The 22,143-nt window shown below is 56.8% G+C and overlaps 1 protein-coding gene across 7 annotated transcripts in view; it reads right to left on the bottom strand.

Annotated features, from left to right (window-relative positions):
- Nucleotides 1–1,599: 1,599 nt before the first annotated feature.
- The window catches only part of RERE (arginine-glutamic acid dipeptide repeats), a 422,701-nt gene continuing 402,157 nt past the window's right edge, over nucleotides 1,600–22,143 (bottom strand). For 6 of the 7 annotated variants that reach the window (XM_047872880.1, XM_047872879.1, XM_047872885.1 and 3 more), the window contains 11 exons: nucleotides 13,703–13,865; nucleotides 12,488–12,580; nucleotides 11,954–12,153; nucleotides 10,557–10,718; nucleotides 9,934–10,047; nucleotides 8,335–9,656; nucleotides 8,004–8,226; nucleotides 6,965–7,688; nucleotides 5,171–5,317; nucleotides 4,509–4,689; nucleotides 1,600–4,155 (listed from right to left, as the gene is read on the bottom strand). In XM_047872880.1, coding sequence (XP_047728836.1) covers nucleotides 4,122–4,155; nucleotides 4,509–4,689; nucleotides 5,171–5,317; nucleotides 6,965–7,688; nucleotides 8,004–8,226; nucleotides 8,335–9,656; nucleotides 9,934–10,047; nucleotides 10,557–10,718; nucleotides 11,954–12,153; nucleotides 12,488–12,580; nucleotides 13,703–13,865 — 3,363 coding nt within the window. In that variant the 3' untranslated portion in view covers nucleotides 1,600–4,121. The remainder of the gene's footprint in view (nucleotides 4,156–4,508; nucleotides 4,690–5,170; nucleotides 5,318–6,964; nucleotides 7,689–8,003; nucleotides 8,227–8,334; nucleotides 9,657–9,933; nucleotides 10,048–10,556; nucleotides 10,719–11,953; nucleotides 12,154–12,487; nucleotides 12,581–13,702; nucleotides 13,866–22,143) is intronic. The other variant, XM_047872883.1, reaches the window with a different exon arrangement.

Here is a 22,143-nt window from a genome sequence, read left to right as displayed (position 1 = left end):
CTCCATTTTACATAGGTGGTGCCCACGCGGGGCACCCCGTTCACCTGTGCTCACCAGAGACATTTATCGATACAGCGACCATGCGCCCAGCCCTGCAAAGTATCACTTCCTTAGTTTGCAGCAGGTTGGGAGCAGGATGGGAGGGGCTGCTGAGCCACCACGGCCAAGCTGAAGATCCACTCACAGGGACCCACGGGCAGAGAGAGGGGCGCCCCGGCGCCAGCTCATCTGAGGAGCGTAGCTAGTGACGAGGGCACGGCCAGGGGCACGGTGGCCGGACGGCAGACCCTTTCTCCTTCACGTGAATCCATTGACGCAGGCCCCCTGCCTCGGAAAGGGTGCGTGGCAGGGTGGGGACAGTGGCCACAGTTGTCCACGCCGGAGAAACTACTACAACCTGTGCAGCTCTGATGAGGGTCCTTTCTGCAGCATAAATCCACACATCCGTTCACAGACACGCAAGTCTGATCATTTAACCTACTTGAAATTGGTATTCATAAATTCAGGTCTACGAAACACTGTATTTTCATAAAATATAGTGGATAAAAGACCAGCAAAGGCGGCACCTGGGTTCCAGCTGCTTCCCCCTTCCCTCTACGCCCCTGGCCGCTCCCATCCTGCCTGTTTGTCCCTGACCCGGAACGACAGTCACCTGTGCCCCCTCTGCGGGCCCCGCAACTTTGTCCCCCCCGACTACCCAAGCTGCTGAGCGGGACTCCTGCTGTTGGGAGGACACAGAAGTGTCCCTAGGGCCACCGATGTGCAGGCCACCCGGGACCCTCTGGTTGGCAAAGTTTTCTCGTCCAAGGTCAGTAGTTCTGACACGTGCCGTTCCCCAGGCCTTCCCCACCACGGGAGTCTGTCTGCCTGGTTTGAGGGCAGTTTATCAATAGTAAGTGCTCTGGGTTGCTCTCACTCCATCTCCCAGGACATCTAGAAACCCATATTCCAGATGGAGAGGTGAGTGTATAAATTTCCAGGGACAGTCTGGAAGCTTCAAGAAAATGCCCTTGCCGGTCGCTGAAAGCATGGCCCGGCCCGAATCCATTCTGATGACTGCTGCCTCCTCACGGCCACGTCCACGCCCTGCAGGCCATCTGCTGTCCGTCCCTCTGTGATGGGGTGATCCCAGAGAGCAACTCTGAGGGTGGGCTAGGGCACTGGCAGGCCTCCAGGAGAGGGGGAGAGGGGACAGGAGTAGGAGACCAACCGCGCTGGTGGGTGGCTCAGACCTCTCCTCTGAGCAGGGGAAGGAGCTACACGCCCCTTCACCTGGGAGGGTGCTTGCTCCTGGTCCCAGGGCCATCACCCCCAGACCCGTTCTGCTGCTTGGGTGAGCTCACTGCAGCCAGTCAGGCTGGAGCAAGCCCCTGGCAGCACTCAGCCAGAGAAACCCTGCCCTTCCTACCAGGCATGGCAGACAGGAATCTTTCCGGAAGCTGCTTTGGAGGGCAGGCGAGCCGCGTGCCAGTAATGGCGGGGAACCGGGCGCTCCCCTCCGCCCCTTGCCCGCCCTGGGGGACCTAGGTGGAGGGCGACTGCCAATCTCCCCGCCCGCTCCCAGGAATGAGACACAGTCCACCGGTCAACACCCAGCTGTTGTAGTGTAGCTCGGTTTTATTTATGTCCACAAATATTTCAAAAAAATTACAAAAGACTCAAAATGGAGAGAACACAGAAGTCACGATTTCTGGGTGTCTACTCTGTTTACACTGTGTTATCTCATGGCAAACTACTCATATATACATTTAGCTTCAAGATATATATAAACGTAGCAAATCAGAATGTACACTCTGCTCCTGCAGTGAAACAAAGCTCAATCTTGACAACATTCAACAAGATACGTACAAAACACAGAAAAGCAAAACCAAACTTCAAACAGAAGGAAGGAAAATCCAAAAGGAAACCAAGGGGTCGGGCTTCAAAGACACCGCAGGTCTGGGGCCTCCTAAACCAAGTGCAGCTGACCAGGTGAGGGTTTCGGGTTGCAGGTTTTTAAGTGGAAGAATCTCAGTGCTTCACCCTGGGATATGGGAAAGAACCAAAACCGAACAAGAAAACGCCTGCAGACAGTTTTCAAGTAGAGACTTCCGAGTACTTCACTCCGTCTCTTCTTTGGAAAAACGGAGGAGGACACAGAGAGGCGGCAAAGGTTTAACTGAATGGCAGGCACTGTGTGCCACCAAGAGGAAACCAAAGATGTCAGAGAAGGTGGGGGCAGCGGGGCAGGGGCTGCAGGAGAGCCGGCCCGCCCCCCGGAGGAAACAAGTGCCTCGTGCCCGTGCGGCCCCAAGTCTGATGACACAGGGTTCATCTGAGCTCGCCTCCCCTCTAAGGAGCTAAAGTTAAGGCAGAAATGGAATGAGAGGAAAATCAAAGGAGAGAACCACGAACATTCGCAACAGACAAAACAATCCTCTATCTGTCCCGACCGAAACCAGACGTAGTTTTAACAGAAACTGGAAATGGCCCTGATGCAGGCTTGAATCCGGAACCTGGATCTGAGCTCACACCTGCTGGCTTCTGGGTCAAAGCGCCAGCCTCTCTTCCTACCCCCGACTCGGCTCCAGCCCTAGACACGCCCCACATCCACCGACCCACACGTGCTCTTGTCATCCCACAGCTCTTGGATGTGACTCCCAGCCTGAGGGGAGAGGAACGGGGAAAGGTCACATCCCGACAGAACACTTCATCAACAGGCGCAGACACCCCCCACGCCCGGCCCCGCTCTGGAGAAAGTGCATCACGTCCACAACTAGGAAGGAGAGGCGGGCCCCCTGCAGAGCAGCAGCCCGAGCCCTCAGAGGGGCAGCGCCCAGGCAGAAGGAAGCCATTCCGACCAGGAACGAGAGCAAGAGTGGGACTCAAACGGCGTCCCCGCCCCTAACCGTGCCAGCTCCGGGCCTCCCTCAAGCAAAAGCGGCCTCAAGCCGTGCGGCAGGGGTGGCCTGGCCTCCGTGCAGCAAGATCCTAGTGATGACACCCAACAGGGGAAGTTTCTAACAGATTCCTTTGGCGAGCGTGTGCTATTTGTAGGGAATCGTTTTCTTGTTGAATTTTCTAGAATGTTTACGAAATTGTCAGAGTATTTAAGAAGGCAGTTCATCCAGAACAGCCAAATGTGTGTGCATAGAAATGTATAAGGAAATCTACAGTCAGACACACAGAAACATGTGCTTTCTATCCCGTGGAGACAGAACAAGGTGGACACTTAACTCCGGCGCTCCTGGTACAAAATAAAAAAGGTTCGATCTAACAAATATCCGCACCTCTGGCGAAGCACAAGCTAGGAACAGACAGAAGTGAAAATCAAGGCAGCAAAACAAAGAAACGGTTTGTAACATCGTCCCTGCAAACCCCTGGATGCCCACTGCTGCGACCAAACCTCGTCCCAAGCTCCTGCCCGTTTGTAATTAGTAACGCCCATCTGTTCCCTTTAATTAAAGGGATAATTATATATAACTTTTTATTAAAAAATCAACTCTGTATTCTGTCAATAGCTGGTAGGAATTCACAATTAGTGACATGGCTGGAAAAAATAGATCAGAATAGTTTGTGGAAGAAAAAAAATGCCGTTCTAAAATTATTTATTTACAGACGTAAAAAGCCATGCTGCAGAACTTTCTCAAATTATGAAGATTTCCTACAATGTATTAAAATAAAAGTTTTTTTAAAAATTATAGCTCTTGGATTCCAAACTCCTATGCCACCTATCTGCAGACCTCGTGGGCTCTGGGACACACGTGGCTGAGTGTGTCTGCACACACAGTGAAGGGTGTGAACTGGATTCTAGCACCTACCAAGAAATCAAGGAAGGAAAAGAAAACTAAAGCCAAACCCCAAGATTGCAGGGAAAGTTTTCTGAATGTTCAGTCCAGTCCAGGACTCACTAAGTTTCTGGGGGACTGTCATGCAGGGAGACCCAAACCAGTCTCAAGGTATTCTCTCTACAAACAAACACTATTATGCTGATAACATTTTTAGTTGTGGGGTTTTTAAATATATAAAGAAATCTTTAGAAGATATTCTTTTTGCTTCTGTAGCTCGTATTGTATGTAAAAAGTCCTGTTTCTCCCCCCAAGAATTGGGGTTTCCACAGCCAGCGTTAACAAATAAATAACTTATAACTGCTTGTCACCTTCTTTCTTCAGTCGACTAGAAAGGGAAAAAAGGGAGAAAGTATTCAGCACCAGGCCTGGGCAGGTGCGACCAGGCATGCAGCTCGAGGGTCCAGGTGACCAGAGTGGCCTCCCGTGCAGCCGACCCTCCCCTCGTCTCCCTCCCGTCAAGGTGGCTCCTTGGGAGTCCCCTCCAGGGCCAAGAGGCCGGGGCCCGCAGAGCCATGGGGGGCGGGGGAGCGTGGCCTTTGTGGAAATGGGTGAAGCACACGGTGGGCACGGCCAGGAGGGGCGACCGTCAGGCTGGGTCAGTGGCCACAGGTGGGACAGGTGGGAGCCTGGGCTCAGACAGTGAGGCCCTCCCTCCCTCCCGGCCCCTCCCCGCCTCACCTGTAATAATCTTCCTGACTTGGTAGGTGGCCACCGTGCATGTGGGGGTGTCCGTGTAGCCACTGCTGCTCCATGGCCAGTCTCTGCAGCTCTGCTGACTGGGCATGCATGGCCTGCAGCTGGTGAGCCGCAGACATGGGGGGTGGGATGGCCCCAGGCAGGTCTCGGGGGTAGGGGGTACCTGCCAGACACAGAACGGCCTTTGAGACAGAGGGGCCAAGGGAGCGGCCGGGATGAGGCTGGCGAGGAGGTCAGGTCAGGAGATGGCCTCCCGAGGCGGGGAGCAGGAGGGCTGCTTCCCCCGCAGGGACCCGGGGAGCAGGTACTGCCCCTGCGATCCCCTGACCCCAGGGGTGGAGGCTGGAGGAACACGGACGGAATACATGCTCCCTCGTCCTCAGGCCTCGTGACTCAGGCTCTTCTTCACAGAGGTCCGCTCTGACCCCTCAATGTAAATTCAGCACCTCTGTTGTTCCTTCACGTCGCACTGCCCTCGTCCTGGCTCTTATGCATCTCTACCCATCCCCCCCCCACCAGCTCTTGGGAAACATCATCGGGTATTTGCTGAAGACGTGGATGAGGGAATGAACGAACGGGACATCAGATACCAACCCAACTCTCGCCTTGGACCTGGACCCCTCCTTCCCCAGGTGCGTTCTTACCAAAAACTGGATGACGAAGCATCTCGTGCTCATGGGGGGGCTGTCCAAGCAGAGGGTTGGGGAGGGTGCCGGGAGGGTAGGGAAAGCGAGCCAGGTGAGGGCCAGCGGTCAGGGGGTCAACCAGCGGGTGCACCGGGCCTGCTGAACCTAAAAGAGGGGCAGAAGTCCAGATGCGGGTGGTGCGGGGCGCCGGGGCTCTCTCCGTGTCTGCCCTCCTTGGCCGTGACTACCGGTGGCTTCCTCCTCACCACGGCCGGCTCCCGGCCACCAGGGCCACCAAAAGTCCTGACCCACGGTGGCTGCCCTCACCCCCACCCGCAGTAAAGTTCCAGAAAGCAACAGGGAGGTAAAGAGCCGGCTATTCACACACAGCCCCTCTGCTCACTCCTGAGCATGGCTAGAGGCACAGTCTCCCCCCTGCTCCCACCCCCGCCACCGTCTTGCCGAGGACCCCATGTCATCAGAGCCCACCCAGCCCAACACCCCAGGCTTGCCCTGCACCTGTCAGGTCCACCGGAACCCGAGGGCCGCTCGGGTCCAGCCAGCGTTTCTCGCCCAGCTGCCAGCCGGACTGGCAACGCTGTCCAGAGCTGCCTCCCTGGCCCTCTGCCCAGAAGCCGGCGGGGTGAGACTCACTAAGCCCCGCTTTCTCCTCTCAGGCCAGGTGCCCCTGCTCGCCCTGTCCCTGCGGACGTCCCTGCCCACCGTCGAGCCCGCTCAAAAGTTGCCATCTTGGCGAGCTTTCCTCTCTAACAGCAACCTTGCCCCCAGTTCCCCTGTTCCCTGTCCCTGCTCTGCCGTCCTCCAGAACACGCGCTGCTTTTCACACTCCGAGATACGCTGACTGACCGCTTCTAGGCTGGGAAGGTAACGCGCGTAGGGCCGTTATCAACACTGACAACTGTGCCCGACACATCACAGGCACTCAAATATCTGCCAAGCGGATGAATGCTGTATGAACAAACGACTGCCTGTCCTCAAGCGGCATTAGGACACATCTACCGGCCACGGAGCTTAGCCCATGCCGGGCGGCAATGAAGTTCCAGACGTCAGGACTATGGGGTAAATGTGACAGCTCCTCGGCTTGCCCAGAACCATCCTCGTGCACGGAGTCCGGGCTCCCTGCATCGGGGCTGGGCGCACAGGTAGAAAGAAGGTGCAGGCCTCCCCACCTCCGGTCCTGCTCCATCTGTCACCCTCCTCCCTAGTCCGGAGGCAGGTCTACCCGCTTGGGAGTCCTGCACGTGGGCTGTGCCACAGGAGCCCACGGCAGGCCCCGGTGCCCCGGTGCAGGCACAGCTCCCCTCACCCCAGCTGGCGGGTCGGCGGGCCTGGGGGAGCTCTCGTTCCCAGGGTGGACAGAGAGAGCCGGGTGGTCCTGACCAGATGAGCCAGCAGAAGCCCAGGCCCCGCCCCTCAGTGGGGAACAGAAGGAATGTTCTTTTTAAGTTCTCACTCAAAGATTCCCTAGAGCCTCCCTGGCGTCCCATGGCCTCGCCTGGGCTCCAAGGCCCCACCTCCCGCCCTGAACCTGCCTCAGTGAGCACAGGCTGCTCCCTGCTATCCCTGGCACCGGAGGCACAGGACCAAGAAACGAAGCTTTAACCAGGAGACCGCAAGGTGAGGATTCCCAGACAGATGCCGAACGTCCTCAGGTCTGTCAGGAATTGAGGATTCCTTCGGGAAAGAACTGCCTCCGCCTCTGGACAGCGGCTCTGCCCGTCTGGTCCGTACCTTGTCAACCAGAGCTCAGCCCACAGCACCCTGTCACAGCCCGGCCCGGGGGGCACCCACCTTGATGGAGGGGGTCCTGCTGGTGGAGGTGAAGGTGCGAGTGGATGTGTGAGTGCTGGTGGTGGTGCGGAGTCACGTTGAACATCTGCAGGCGGGCCAGGGGGTCGCTGGTCAGCGAGGCCATGCGCTCAGCGTGGATCCGCTCGGCCGCCAGTCTATCAGGGTAGCTCATCTCGGGCCGCAGCTGGGGGCCCGCCAGGGCCAGTCTCTCCCGCTCCAGGGGGTTCAGGCCCGGGTGGAAAGAAGCAAAAGGGTGGGGGCCCGCAGCGGGGGGGATGGTGAGGGCGCTGTGCCGGGCGAAGTGCTCCATGGGGTTGGTGGCTGGGTGCAGGGGATCCAGCTCCGGGGGCTTCACCTCGAAGCCCGGCTTCATCCTCTCCCGCAGCTCCCGCTCGCGGATCTCCCTCTCCCGGATCTCCCTCTCCCGGAGCTCCCGCTCGCGGATGGTGGGGTCCACGTTGTAGAGGCCGGGCATGTGGTAGGCCAGCAGGGGGTCGGTAGGGTTGAGGGGCATGTAGAAGGGGTGGTTGCGGTTGGTGGGCGACATGACGTGGGGCCGAGCGTACTCGCTCAGAGTCCGAAGAGCGGGGGTGTCGGGCCCGATGTACGGAGGCACCGCAGCAATGGTGGTTGGTGGCGGCTCGAAGGATGGCCGCATGTGGCCGGGACCACTGAGCTGGGGGTCGCTGAGGCGGCCCTCGTGGGCTGAGCTGGACGCCTTCTGCTGAATGAAGGGGGCGGGGGTGTGAGCGGCGGGTGCCCAGCTGCCGGCCTGTGCCGACCAGCCAACCTGGTCCCTCCTCCGCAACACCAGGGGCCAGCCCCAACCGTGGCCGGGGACAGGCTCGGGCCGCGAGCACGCGGTCTGGACCCTGCTGGGACAGCCTGCTCTGCGCTTTCAGCTTCCCTCGTGCCCCAGCCGGGGCTGTGCCTCTGAGAGAAAAGCTAACACCCGCGGGCGTCGAGAGTGTAGCTGAGACAGTGAGCCCCCGAGCGGGGCTGCAGAGGGACCCCACGGGCCTGGGGGACCCCAACTTACGGCCGCTCGCTCCGCCTCCCGCTCCCGCTCGCGCTCCCGCTCGCGCTCCTTCTCCTTCTCCTTCTCGCGCTCTCGTTCCTCGCGTGCTTTCTGCTCAGCCTCCCGTTTGGCCTTCTCGACGGCCTCCTCCCTCTTCTTGGCCAGTTTGGATCCCGCCAGAGGCATGAAATACAGGTCCGTCCGCGCACATGAGTTGTACCCACGGTCCAGGTGTTTGTAGAACCTGAAGAAGGGTCACATCTCTCGATGGGGCCTGCCGGGGCCTCCGCCTGCCCCAGCCGCCCAGCCTGTCCCTGCCCTGGCTGTGCCCACGCTCCGGGGAAGCCGGTACCTGGCTGACTGGCTGGCATGGCTGGGGGTGTCCACCACAGTGGGCTCAGGGGACGGGCTCCTGGGCGGGGGCGGGGGGCTTTCGGGCTCCTCGGCATCATCCAGAGCCTCTTCCTTGATCTGGACGGTGGGGAGCGGGCAGGCTGTCCCCCCGGGTACGCCGCCTCCCGAAGAAACGGCAGCAGAGCAGGGTGGCGGGGCTGAAGGGCCAGGCCCCGCGGGTGGGGTGGAGGTGGAGGAGCAGGCGGGGGGAGTGATGGGAGGGGGACCCCCAGGGACAAAGGGGTGCTGAGCAAATGGGGGCTGGGGAGGCACCTGGTGGAGGCCTGCTGGGGGGTGAGCGGCAGGGGGCAGGCTCTGGCTCTGGGTCAGCACTGGGGGCTGGGCAGGGGAGGAGGGCAGGGGCTGGCTCTGCGGCATGAGCTGCAGGGGAGGCGGGTGGGCCGAGGGAGGGTGATGCGTGGACAGCGAGCTCAGGGGCTTCAGTGCCGGTGGGGGCGGGAGGTTGGCATTCATGGAGAAGGGCGAGGGCCCTGAGAGGTGAGGCGGGTGCTTGTGGGCTTGTGGGGCGGGCAGCTGGGGGATGGGCGTGGTGGGTGGGGGCTTGATGTGGGGCATGGCCAAGGGGGCCGGCGGCAGGGGCTGCTCCCGCGGAGGCTGCTGGGGCTGCAGTGCTGACTGCGAGGCTGGGGGCTGCAGGGAGGCATGAGGGAGAGCTGACGCCTGAGGGGCCTGGGGAGGGAGGCCAAAGGGCTGAGGGGGGCCTGGGTGCTGCAGCAGGGGCCCGGCCTGGAGGCTGTGGGGGCCGCCCGGGCCCTGACTATGCAGCGGGGGCTGGCCGTGGGGTGGGGCGGAGGGCTGGCCAGCCGGCGTGGTCAGAGGCTGCAGCGGGGGATGGGGTGAGGGCAGCCGCTGTGGGTGCAGGGCGGGTGCCTGCTGAATGTGCGCATGGGGAGCGGGAGCCGCTGGGGCCTGCTGCTGGCTGGGGGGCTGGGAGGCTGAGGGGGAGCCCTGGGGAGGGCCCGCAGTGGCAGAGGGCACGGGTCCCGGTGCGGGGAGCTGGGGGGCCCCTGGGGGGGCGGTGGAGGGAGCCGGAGTGGCCGCACTGGGAGCCTGCAAGGCCGGTGGCTGGGCCTGTAGCATCTGCTGCTGGGCCGAAGAGTCCGAGTCGCTCTCGTTGTCCTGGGGGCTGGGGATGCTGGGGGACGTGCTGCGATTGTCCTGGTCGATGTCTTTGGGGTCACTGCTGCCCTCATCGTTGACGCTGCGGCTGTCAGAACTCTCTCCCTCGCCTTCGGATGGTGAGTTGGGCCGGCTGATTTCCTAGGGCCGGAGACGGGAGGGATGAAGCTCTCGGAGGGCAAGGGCTCTCTCTGCCTCGTGCCGGGCGCACAACAAAGGTTCGTGCAGACGAGGCGGTGAGCCTGGCCCCGGGGACCTCAGGTCCTCCTTTGGTCCGGCTGGCGTCGGAGGCCGCTCTAGGTCCCTCCCTAGGAGACAGGGCCCTGCCGTGCCCCAGGGAGACCCTGGGCTCAGGGCTTCTCGGGGGGTGTTAGCAGTCCCTGAGCTACAGTCCCTGTGGCTAGGCTGCACAGCTCACCTGGGTTTTTGTCTTCTTGGAGCTGGTCCTGTCGGCCTCCTCTGTATCGGAGGCCACCTTCTCCCGCTGGCGCTTGGTGCTCTTGAGGGGGGATGAGGCTTCCTCCTTCACTTTCTGCAGTGGGAAAGCCCATGAGGGGCATCAGGCCGAGGGAGGGGGTCCCTCAGCCCCGGGAGAGACGACAATGGTTTGCTGACACCTTGCTCCTGTATTCTGAGCTCCATCTCCAGAAGCAAGAAAGTTCTAGAAGGGACCAGCTGAGGCCGGGAGAAAACAAATATCTGGGGGTGGAAATAACTTGGCTTTGGGGGGGAGGGAGCCTTTCTAATCACACCCTACCCTTTGCCTCCGAGGCCTTGGGAAACTTGAGGCAGAGACGGCTCCTGAAGTTCAGTGCTGGGAGCTGCAGCGGACCACCTTTGTCCAGGCCCTGGACCCCAGACCCCAGACCCCAGACCCCAGTCCACAGCCCTAGGCCAGGCAATGCTGATGCCCAGGGCGGCTCCAGGAACGACCCGCAGCCCCATGTCTGAGGGAGCTGAACATCAACTCCAGCAACCTGGGGTGTTAATGAGGGGGCAGGCCCAAGCAGCCCCCGCTACCCTGGGTGACAGGCACCTCACCTTGGCCGACTTCTTCACTGTCTCTGCTTTACTGTCATTGCTGGAGGTGCTGGCAGCGCTGGGTGAGTTCCGGCCACTGGAGCGGATGTCTTCATTGATCGGCGAGGCGCGACCATCAGGGCTGGCTGGCTGCTTCTTACGACCGCTGCGCAGTGTAGACATCTGCCCACCCAGACCAGAGGCTGGTGAGACTGGACCCCAGGCTCTGCTGTGGGCCACCTGGGCCCAGCATACATGCTGGAGCCTCGGGAGCAGACCCACACACCTGCCCTGTGGCAAATCCCAGACCAGGGTGCCTGGCAAGCGACGGGCACCTGCAGCTTCTCCTCACGGTGTGGGGGTCAATGCAGACTGAAGGGAGGAACGAGGGGTGAATGGGTGGGTTCACACGGAGGAGACAGCAGTTTTTAACTTAAAATGCTCATCTCCAGGGATGGTCCTGGATGCTGTGAGGTAGAAACGAGCGAGGTTTTCCGAGGGGCAGAAGTTGGCGAGGGCCGTTTACTCTGCCAGGTTCTCCAGAATGGCAATCACACACAGGGTCTGCTTTAAATCACCCCACCCTTCCTGTTTGTTCCACGGAACTGCCCACTTCCTTGCCCAAACCAAACACCTGCTGATTTCATCTGACAGGATGGGAAATGACCCAAAGAGATAAACCGACAAATAATGTGGCTCAGCTCCTAAAACCACCAAGCACTTCGGTTCATTTCTGCAAAGCCATGGGACTCAGAGGAGATGGGGATACAATGATTCACGCCAGTCCATGTGCTGGGTGGCCAGGGTGCGGCAGCCTTGACAAGATGCTAAGGTCAGAGGAAGGTGGACGGTGCCCTCTACAGGCCTGCAAGGGCCGCTGGGGAGGCTGGCCACGGGGGAAGACTCTGGCGGTATCCCTAGTGAGAACTCTCACTCCCAAAGGCCCTGCTGACATATTTCCAACCTAGAAACCAAAACCTCTTTATGAAAAGGGCTATATAGTGAGGACAAAAATGTACCGAAAGTTTCCAAAACTGGATCAAATACTTATTAAAAAAAAAAAAAAAAAAAAAAAAGGCAGCTGCAAGTTTAGGCAGCAGAGACACGGCCACTGCAGGTGTCTGGCTCAGGGGCCAGAGGCAGGTCTGAGGGACTTGGAGAGCACGCACTGAGCCAGAAACTGATGCTGAGTTCAGGACACACAGCCCACTGACTCCCCGACGACGACACGAGGGAGGGAAGGAGAGAACAGAGGCTCTTCCCAGACCCACAGACAGAACTAGTATTTTTGGGCCAATCACTCCTTCAAGGAGGCTGGTCCTCTACATAAAACCGGTCACCTCCCAGCCTCCCGGGAGGCACAAGCCCGGGTGTCCTAGTAACCCGAAGCGGCCCAGGTCGCCTGCCCGAGGACTCACCGAGCCACGACTGCGCCGTGTCCTCATGCTATGCTTCCCACTGAGCCCATCGTCTTCCTCTTTGACAGGTTTGAACATGAATGGTGGGGGGTCCACAGGCTTCTCGATGGGGGGGAGCTCGCCGTACTTCTTGAAGTGGATGCGGCAGTCCGTGCACAGGAGGATGTTCTCCCGGCCCCCGTGGTGCCAGTCTTTGGAGGCTGCGTGAGGCAAGAGGGGTGCGGGTGGGGGGCCCCTCCGTGGGCTCGGACAGACACCCGCCGCTCCCTCCCAGGGCGGGAGAGGATTTCAGGAATACCCGCCGCCTCCGCCCCGACCACACTGACTGCTCGACAGGGGAGTGACAACAAATACGAACTTCTGCTTTTTCTCAAGTAACCCTGAAGCACGATGCGGACGTCAAGCCAGTGACTCCCTGGCAGGTCTTCAACTGGACTCACGAGACGTTCCGAACCTGGAAGCGCCTGAACCTGGCCTGCCTCGGCGAAAGCGCCACCCCCCCCCCCCCCCACCTTCCCACAGACCCCCACTTACTGGTGGTGAAGCAGTGGCGGCAGGCGTACCCCTTCAACTCCTGCTCGCTGTCCTCACTGTCAAAGTCATCCTCGCTGGCTGAACTCAGGTCCACTGGGCATGGCGGGAACACAACAGGGATGGGGGAGACACCATCATGCTTGGCCAAGACCGGGACCACCTGTGACCCGTGGCCTGCCCCAGGCTCTGAGCCACCAGTGTCACCTGGAAGGGGCAGTGTTCACGAAGGCCCACTCTGAATTCCTCAGGGCCGGTGATCAGAACGAAAACTCGGGTGAAGTACCCGAGGGTCTGCCCTACCGTATTTCGGGGGACTGGCGTCACACCCGCATCCCGGAGTGGCGAGCACTGATGCCCACAAACTGGGAATGGGAGCAGGCGAAGTGCGCCCAAGTGCTTTCCCTGACACATGCGGACGTCCCGAGGCGCTCCCCCTCCACCGAGTCCCGCCCCTGCCAGCCCTACTGGGTCGATTCTGGTTTGCATGTCCCACGTAAGCAACCCTCAGGCGGAGCGCCCTGGGCCAGGACAGAACCACCGGCCCCGCTGCTGCACGCCAGCTTTTACGGGTTAAGAAGGTATCTGCGGCGCCTGGGTGGCTCGGTGGGTTGAGCGTCCGACTTCGGCTCAGGTCATGATCTCACAGTTTGTGAGTTCGAGCCCCGCATCGGGCTCACTGCTGTCAGTCTGTCAGCACAGAGCCCACTTCAGATCCTCCGTCCCCTTCTCTCTCTGTCCCTCTCCCACCTGCTCTCTCTCTCTCTCAAAAAACAAAACATTTTAAAATCAAAGTTTTTTAAATAATTTAAAAAAAAAGGTTAAGAAAACATCAAATTATTCTGCATATTACACTGGGACCAAGAGGAGAAAAAGAAGAAAATGTGCATCTTATTGCCAACACAATACCAACGCAGTAACTCACACAGAACACCCGCCATGAAGTGGGAAATCTCCTCTGAAATTATCGAAAACACCCCAGGACAAGTCAAGACTTACGTTTTTATAAAAAGCTACAATGATGTTGAATTTACTTAAAAAATTTAAATGCATAAATAATTTATGAACCTCTCCTCCCAAGTCCCCCAAGTCAGTGCTACATCCAGGCGCAAGTTTCATACGCCTGCACCACACACATGGTGTCCCCAAGCCACTCTGCGACAAGGACACCTGTGAGTGCAGGCCCAGAACCGGGACAGCGAGCAGCCCCGCACTTACGGAACTCGCTGGAGGGTGGTCTGGAGGGCGTGCTGACGGGTGTGGACGCGGTGCGGGTCTTGATCCTCCTGAACACGGCCTGCCTGCGGTGCCGGCGATGGGCCCGGGAGCTGGCTGCTTCGGGGGTTTTCTTCCAGTAGTAATAGAAGGTGATCAGCTCCCCCTGCGGGAGAGAAGGGCCGGCGGTGACGAAGGGCTCGGGATGGCTTCTCCCTGCCCTGCAGCGCCCTCTTCTGCCAGGAGCAGGAGCTACTTGGGATCGGCTGTGCCGGGGAGGAGCGCAAAGGACGCTTTGCTCCTGAGTCGTGAGGGGGACTGGACTTGTCCCCTCAGCCCAGGGGAGCAGAACCTCTAGATATCTAGAACATTCATTCATTCAACAAGTACCTGCTGAGTAGCTGCCATGTGCCAGACGCCAGCATGGAGGTACAGCAATAAACCGAGAAAAGGGAAAATCCCTGCCCGCTAACCGTGTGTGCGCACAGATGGTTTCTTCACCGCACTGCACTGAAATCATACAGGTGTGACAAGGGAACGCCTGGCCACTTAGGCTATTCCAGAAACAACCCCTCTCCCCCTCCAAAAAACCCCAACAATTCAGGTGCTCAGGTGGTGGGGAGCCGGGGTCAGGAAAAAAGGAGTTCTCCCCAAACCCAGGAGAACTGCCCCACGGCCTCCACCCGGTCTGAGTGACCACAGTGGGACAAGCTGGTACAAAATCCTGAAGGTGACGCCCGAGGGCCACGTACACAGGGGCACTGATGCAGAGATGAAATGCCACATGTCACAAGGTCAGTCTTTCGTTTTTAAATTTTTGAGAGAGAAAGAGAATGAGCTGGGCAGGGGCAGAGAGAGAGGGAGACAGAGCAGCAGAGGCGGGCTCTGTGCCGACAGCAGAGAGCCCGAAGCGGGGCTCGAAGCAGCGAACTGCAAGATGATGACCTGAGCCAAAGTGGGAGGCTTAACCGACTGAGCCACCCAGGTGCCCCACAAGGTCGGTCTTTAAGCTTTTCGTGGCCCAGCAGAAAGGCAGGCAAGACAGCTTTTTAAAAAATACAGCAAGGGGATATGAACCCAAATGCAACCATTAAAAAGGGGCACTTCTGCTGCCCCTGTGCCACGTTTGGTTAACCCTGGCTGACAAAGACCAATTTCTTAAACATCCCAAGATAAAGTATCTTCACCTGGAATTAGAGGAAAAAAACCCCAAAAACACTTAAAGCAGTGAGAGTGCCTAGATCACACTGATCTTCTCTAACTGAATCAATCCTGTGGACAATCAACTTGGTGGACCAGTGTATCCTGGAAGTCATCCTGGGAGCAACTCGTACCCCAAGGTTGGAGCCACTTGGCCAGAGCACCACTTAGTCTCACGGAAGGCTCACTGCTTTGTGAATGGAGGAGCCGAGAGCCAGAGCCAGAGCCAGAGCCAGAGCCAGAGCCAGAGCCAGAGCCAGAGCCAGAGCCAGAGCGAGAGATTCTGTTTTCCGGTGACCTGAGATCCATCTAGCTGGAAAGGCCAGTGCTGGAGAGACTGAAGGAGATAAGCACAGATACTAGGCGACAAACTCTTGTGATTGCCGAGCACCCCATTAGACGAGATTTCATTAAAACACCCCCCAGAAGCAATGGCCTTAGAACACGATGAGAAGTCAGTTTGAAGAGAAGGGGGCAGGTTTTAAGTGGGGAAACGGCTTCTGCAAAGCAAGTAACCCGCGCGTGTTGAGTGCTCACTGCTCAGAGTTGGATTCTATGCCTGTGCATTTTCTAAGAAGTGGGACCGCAGCTGTTGCCAGACCCTTAAAGGAGCCTGTGGTTCAGAGGAACTTCTGACTGGCTTCCACAGGTCCATAGCATGTATCTCTTGGAGCTGTGGATAGGTTCCAGTCTTTCCAAGTGCCACTCAGCAAAATGCTAGTGACTGCCAATAGTTAACAGATGAAGCGTGACCCCAGGCCAAGGGAGGCCAGGAGCCAGCCACCAAGGACGAGCACAGGCAAATCTACAAGCTCACCTCACCCCCTTTCCAGTTCCATGAGACAGTAACTGAACAAGGGAAAATGTAGGCAATGCCCTTGGATTTCTGACCTGTTTGTCTGTCACATGTTATTCTACAAATGTAGGTTACAACTGTCCCCGTGGTGACCGGAGCGTCCCGAGCCCCTGAGGTCATCATCCGAGAAGCTCCTGGCTCCTGCTCTTTATCTCCCATTCTCCCGACTTGGAAAGTCACTTATCTCTACTGATCTTCTGGTGTTGGCTGGCTGGAGGGAACAAACCCAGACACCCAGTGGGGGATTAAGAGACCTGTGCGGATACAAAACTGATCTGACGCTGGTCCTCCTATGAGAAAATACAGAACAGAAGCCAAGGCAAGTCACTGTCACCCTTCAATACTTTGTCAGCGTGACATGCTCTCTATCAGTTCAGAAGGGCAACTAGTGCAGTGAACCACGGCCCAATCCCAAAGCTGGAAGGAAGGATGTGAGACCCCAGAGTGGTTCCTCCCACCTCCTCTAGCTGAAGTCACTTTAGGGGCCAGTGGATGAGAAAGGCCTGGGGTGTAAGAGGAAATGGGAAGCTACAGGAGAGAGAAGGAATCAAAAATGGGAGAGAAAATCAGGTGGGAAGGTGCCAGCAGGGTCTCTGCCAAACCTCAGCCTGACTTACAGGCTGTTAAAAAGCAGCCACCCTAACCCCTTGGTACAACGTTGATCTGTGACACAATATTGACTCACACAGTTACAAGGGACTGGAGGTGAGGGGCACTGACACAAAGATCCAGGTACAACTTCGGACTCTCCCAAAACTTAATAAACAGTCTACCATTGACCAGAAACCTTACTGATAACATAAACGGTTGATTAACACGTATTATATATGCTACATCTATTTTTTACAGCATGCTTACAATAAAATAAAGAAAATGATACTAAGAAAATCATAAGGAGGAAAAAATATATTTACAGTACTCGACTATATTTATCAAAAAAAACCTGCTCGTAAGTGAAACTGTGCCATTTTAACCTGTGTTAAGGTTCAATGTATTTCTATTTCTCAAACATGAATGTCTGAAAGAGTTTCAAATGGTCTTAGAAGACAGCATAACTCACAGATTAAAATAGGGCAAGCCAGAGTCCAGTGAGGCTATGGTACTGGCCTAATGTCACACACCGGGCAGAAAAAGGCTCAAGAAAAGCCGGGTTCCCAACCTTAACCTCCACTCGTGCTGTGTTGTGTCTTCCTCAAGTATGTGAGAAAATCAGGACATGACAAAGAAACCTAATACTGAAATAATCATCAACTTTTTGTCAACACCTGCGTGGCTCAACTGGTTGGCTGTCGGGACTCCTGATTTGGGCTCGGGTCAGGATCTCGCGGTTCAGGAGCTGGAGCCCTGCGTCGGGTTTCGTGCTCACAGCATGGAGCCTGCTTGAGATTCTCTCTCTCCTTCTCTCTCTGCCCCTCCCCTGCTCTCTCTCGCTCTCTCTCTAAATAAACCTTAAAAAAAAAGGAAGGAAAGAATAGCCTTCTGACAAGAAAGAGAGTCCAGAACACATTCTATTTTCTCAGTACCAGGGATCAAACGACCAAGCCAGAAGGACCCTCCACTATAGGCCTAAAACCAGTTCAGAAAATGAGAACTACACATTTCAAAATTCAGGAAGATGGGGTAGCAACTAGAACTCTCATACATGGCTGGTGGGAATATAAAATGGTTCACCCACTTCATAAAACTTTGGTAGTTCTTACAAAGCTAAACATTTACCATGTGACCCAGCAGTGGATCCCACTCTTCGGTATTTACCCAAAAGAATAAAAGCATGCTCACACAAAGACTTTTCCACGTAAACACGTTCAGAGAACCTTTACTCTTTGCCACCCCAAACTGGAAACTATCTCAATACCCCTCAACAGGAGAAGGGAGAAACAGATCACCGTGCATCCACTTGCTAGATACTACTTGGTAGTAAAAAGGCAAACTACTGATCTCCGTGACAACACGGATCAACCTCGAAACATCACACTGACTGTAAGCAGCCAGACACAAAAGCACAGACTGTGGGGGTCTGTTCTGGAAAAGGCAAATCTACAATCACAAAAAGTAAACGAGTGGTTGCCCAGAGTCCAAGAAGTAGGAAACTACCTATAAAAGAATATGAGGAAACCTTTCGGGGTGAAAGAATAAATCCCATAAACGCCCTGCGGGTTTACGGTCGTCAAACTCCCTGAACGGTGCCCTCACTGCGCTTAAAGTGGGTGTCCTTTTACGGTATATACGCTATGCATACCAATTACACAGCCATGAAGTTAACTTTAAAAAAAAAATCCAGGCCAGGTTTTATTAGCTGCCTCTCAAGCACTGTACCGTCTATGAAGGGATTAAACACTGGAACGGAGCGAATCTAGGCGGATTAGAAACAGCATACTGGTGACTGCATGGGTGGCTAGGTCTTGAGCACAAACAAAAGAACATGTCGGGAAAAGGTCTGGTTCTACAAACAGGGAATGAGGCAGCTAGAGGCCTCACCAGGAACGAAGTCAATTGAACTTTAATCAAACATGCATAGTGTGTGCTGCAGAGACCCGCTGCACATAAATTCAGGAACAAAAGCTGTTGCAGAAATCAATAGCTTGCTGAAACATTAACACAGGCAATCATCGATCAAAAGGCAGCTCCACAAAGGCAGCCTTGCAAATGAGCTCCCGCCTTTGCTTGCAAGCGGACACAGAGGCATAAACGCGGACACGAACGGCCGCGGCGGCGGTTTTGTTCCCGGGGCTCTCCCCCACCTCGCGACAAGGCCTCGCAGCCAGCACACCTCCCGTCTCTGTGCTGTAACTGCACACGGCACGAGCGACTAAACTGGGTTAGTGCCTGGGCCAAAAAGGGAAAGAGAGGGGGCGACGTCCTCTCCGGTCGACAGCATTATGGGCTGCAGTGCTCGCCAGGAGAAGCGCTTAAAGCCACTGGTCTATATTTAGTGGATTCTCTCTCTCTCCAACTCTTCGCCTTTTCTGCAGCGTGTGAAGGCGGGGGGGGGGGGGGGGGGGGGGCAGGGGCGCTGGATTTTCCCAACAGGTCATAAGCAAAAAGCCGCTGGCAAGAAGAGATTTGCTCCTGGATTTAGGCACCGGCTTTCCCTCCCAGGCAGGCTCTGCACAGCAGGTCCTCTCCCCAGACAAGCCAGTGAGGGGGGAGGGGGCAGGCCCCTGTAGGTTTCTCTGATTTCCCATCCAAAAGCAAACATGGGGTGGGGACAGAAGGAAAAGGGAGGTATAAGATGCTCTGTGCAGCCCTCTATCTGGGTGGGTGGGGGCTGGGACGAGAGACAGAGAGTGTCAGGTTGACAAAAGGCTCCAGGCACCAGCAGACAGCTCAATCACAGCCACTCCTGTGATCCAGAAGCTTCCTGGGCTCCACCACTTGGAATCAGTAGGACAATTGGTTCCTCCTCCCCGGTCACCATTGTACTTCTGTGTCGCCTCGTGTTAGACCGTGAGTCCATCAAGTTCGCCCGACATAAAATGGCAGGGCACGCTCCCTTCATGGCTCCACGGCCCGGACAGCCTGAACTGAAGCATGGGGAGTGAGGGGTACTGGGGTTGCTCAGCACTTACTGGCAGCCTTCAGGTAAGTTCTGCTGGTACGTCTAGGTGAACGTCAGACTGGCGACACGTCCCAGGGTCCAGAGTGAGCATGCCACCGCAAGCGTGTAAGAGCAGAGGCGGGCGGGGGCTGGAGGTGGGAGCTCGCAGCCCTGCAGCGGGGGACAACCCGACTGGGTCTCCTTCCCGTCTGACCAGCAGGTTAATTTGCCTGTAGCCACTTGGCTAAAACGATGCCCGCAGACAAGACTATTTCCTTCCTTCAGGCACCGCAACGCTACGGGAGCGGAACCTGTAACCCGTCCAGCCTGACGCACACGCACACACACACAAACACGCATGTATTTTTTCAAGTAAGATAAGCTATGTGTCTTCTAAGGGACCCTGGGGAAGTGAAGGCACAGGACAGATGGCAGAGCGAGAAGGCACTGTAAGCACAGCAAGGGTCAAGGGCTCACTGGGGGGCAGGTCTGTCCTGAACTGAGCACAGCAGCAAGCCCTCAACTCCCTGGGTTCTCTCTCACCCAATTCGGTGTCCAGGGCCCTATTCCTGTATCTTCCATTCTCGCAGTGCGGTTCCGTGACCAGCAGGAAAAATGGTTAACACCCGCTGGCCTCAGTCCGGCCAAGGAAGGCCTTGACAAACCAGACCTTGGTATGTGCACAGGAGGGGTAGGGATGAAGGAAGGAAGGACTCTATCTGGGTCCCTGCACCGTAGCGAGTGCCCAGGCACCAGCCACAGAAGGTCCCCAGTGGAGGCCACCCATCAATGCTTCCTCCCCCCGAGGAGGGACAGCCGCTACTAACTTCCTCTTCTCCACCAAAGCGTCAACAGGCATCCTCTCGGAGCCAGGTACCACGTACTCAAAACAGAGGGGCAGCAGGGGTGGGGAGGAGGCCTAGAAGCCATCCTCCACATGGATAATGGCATTAGAAATACCGCTTTTCTCTGAAGCTGCCATTCAGGCCCCTCAAGCCCGCCTGCCCCTGTCCGCTGATGTGACGGGACAGGACCCACTGTGTGGTAGGGCTGACAAATGCATACCTTTGCACACAACTGACATACCCCACTGCAGGGGTTAGAAAGTAAGCGTTTAGGAGAAGTTATCTTAATTCTTTAAGATCTATTATTACCTGTTCCAATGCTAGATAAATATTTTAACATGAATACGAGAGAGAGTACACTTAAATGATCTCCACCCAATCCACACCTTCCCTTAAGTCTGCACGCGAAAGCACAGCTGGTTACAATCAAGGTGTTTTGCTGCAAAAACTCTGTTTGAAGGATGATGCCCTTCAGTTACCATCCAGTCCCTTGTTTGGTGGTCCAGGCACAGAAGTAAAGAAACCCGCCCTTGCTGGATGGAATGGAGAAATCTAAAGCCCCAGCCCCTTTTATTAAAAGAAGGTGTGTTTTTCCAGAGAGAAGTTCCAGTAGGCAATGACTAGTTACAAAACAAGGTCCCAGACGCAGAAGGGGCAGGAGGGAGAAGGAAACATGGCACGGAGCTGTTTCTCAGACTTCACTCCCCAAGCCGGGGTCCCAAGGGCGGTCAAGGCCACAGGGGAACGTGGCCCCGGCTCCTGGAGCGGGTCCGGGCAAGCCCGCGCTCCAGGCCCCTGGGGAGCCCTCGGACCGGCGTGCTCTGACCCTGCAGCTGAGCTTGGGCCCTCTGACATCCACAACCACTTCTGCCTGGGAATCACAGCTGCATTTCTTGGCCAAAACTAACTCGAGGGTCGTGAAGCAAGTCAGTAAAATTTCCTGGCACAGGCTCCTGTACCAGTCATTCTTTCCTTTCGCTCCCCGAGGACTCCAGGGCTGGAGCTGACCAGTGTCCCGAACAGCTCAGGTGAGGAGCCCGGTGCCGGGTAGCGCCATCAGCTACGTTCAGGAGCGGCCACCTTTACGGATCTTTTTCCAGCAGGCAACTGGTCGTCTTCCAGCATCGACTCTGGTAATTAAAGCGGTGCTCTCCTGGGCTCCTTCTTTTGTTAACCAACCGAATCCCCTAATCCCTGACGGAGCCCCGACACCGTCAGCCGGCTCTGCTGCTAATCGTTAAACACCGACTCTGTGGGCTCAGAGAGCACGTGACAGGATGACGATCTGCTCGAAGGCACACGGCAGAAATCACCGCCTTCCGCGAGCGAGAGGCTGGAGGAGCACCTACCGAACGTGCCACGCGAGAGGACCCGACGGCGAGGAGGCAGCCTGCGTCTGGGCGAGGCGATCTCCCCTACCCACCTCGGGCTCCTCGGGGGCAGGGCGAAGGAGAGGGAGGAGAAAGAGGACTCGAAGCGGGTGACGCTCTCCTGGGTTGAACAGGTTGTAAGAGGCCACGCTAAGACGCCCACAGAGATGTTCTGGAAACTGGCACTCCCCCAACCTCTCTTTAAAAAATCCTAGTTGAGCAGGATAAAGAATTGTCTTTTTTTTAAATGATGATGACCACTATTTATTTACACATTGTGGTGAAACTGAAACAGAGATATTTTTCTGTTTAGCCAAACTTGTAACGAGATTTCCTAAGCTCGATGTTGCTTCAGTTGCTGACCACTTGTGGATTCTCCGTCTGGTCCCACACCTCCCCTCCACTCAGATGTCCAGACTCAAGCTCCTAGGCAGGCCTGTCCTCTCCCACAGAGATGCTCAGTCTCCCCAAAGCCCAGCTCTGACCTGGTCACTTCCCTCTCCACACAGTGAAGGCTCCAGGTTCCTCAAGACCAACAGAACAAAGGCCCAGTCGCCTTGCTGCCTCTCCCGGGCCTTTCCCTTTGGCCACAGAAGACCCTTCTACCACATTCCCCACCCTCACAGCCCTTGGCT

This window comes from Prionailurus viverrinus, chromosome C1, assembly GCF_022837055.1.
Source record: "Prionailurus viverrinus isolate Anna chromosome C1, UM_Priviv_1.0, whole genome shotgun sequence".
Classification (NCBI taxonomy): Eukaryota; Metazoa; Chordata; class Mammalia; order Carnivora; family Felidae; genus Prionailurus; species Prionailurus viverrinus.
The sequence above is the reverse complement of the archived record's forward strand: the minus strand, read 5'-3'. Positions and strand labels throughout refer to the sequence as shown.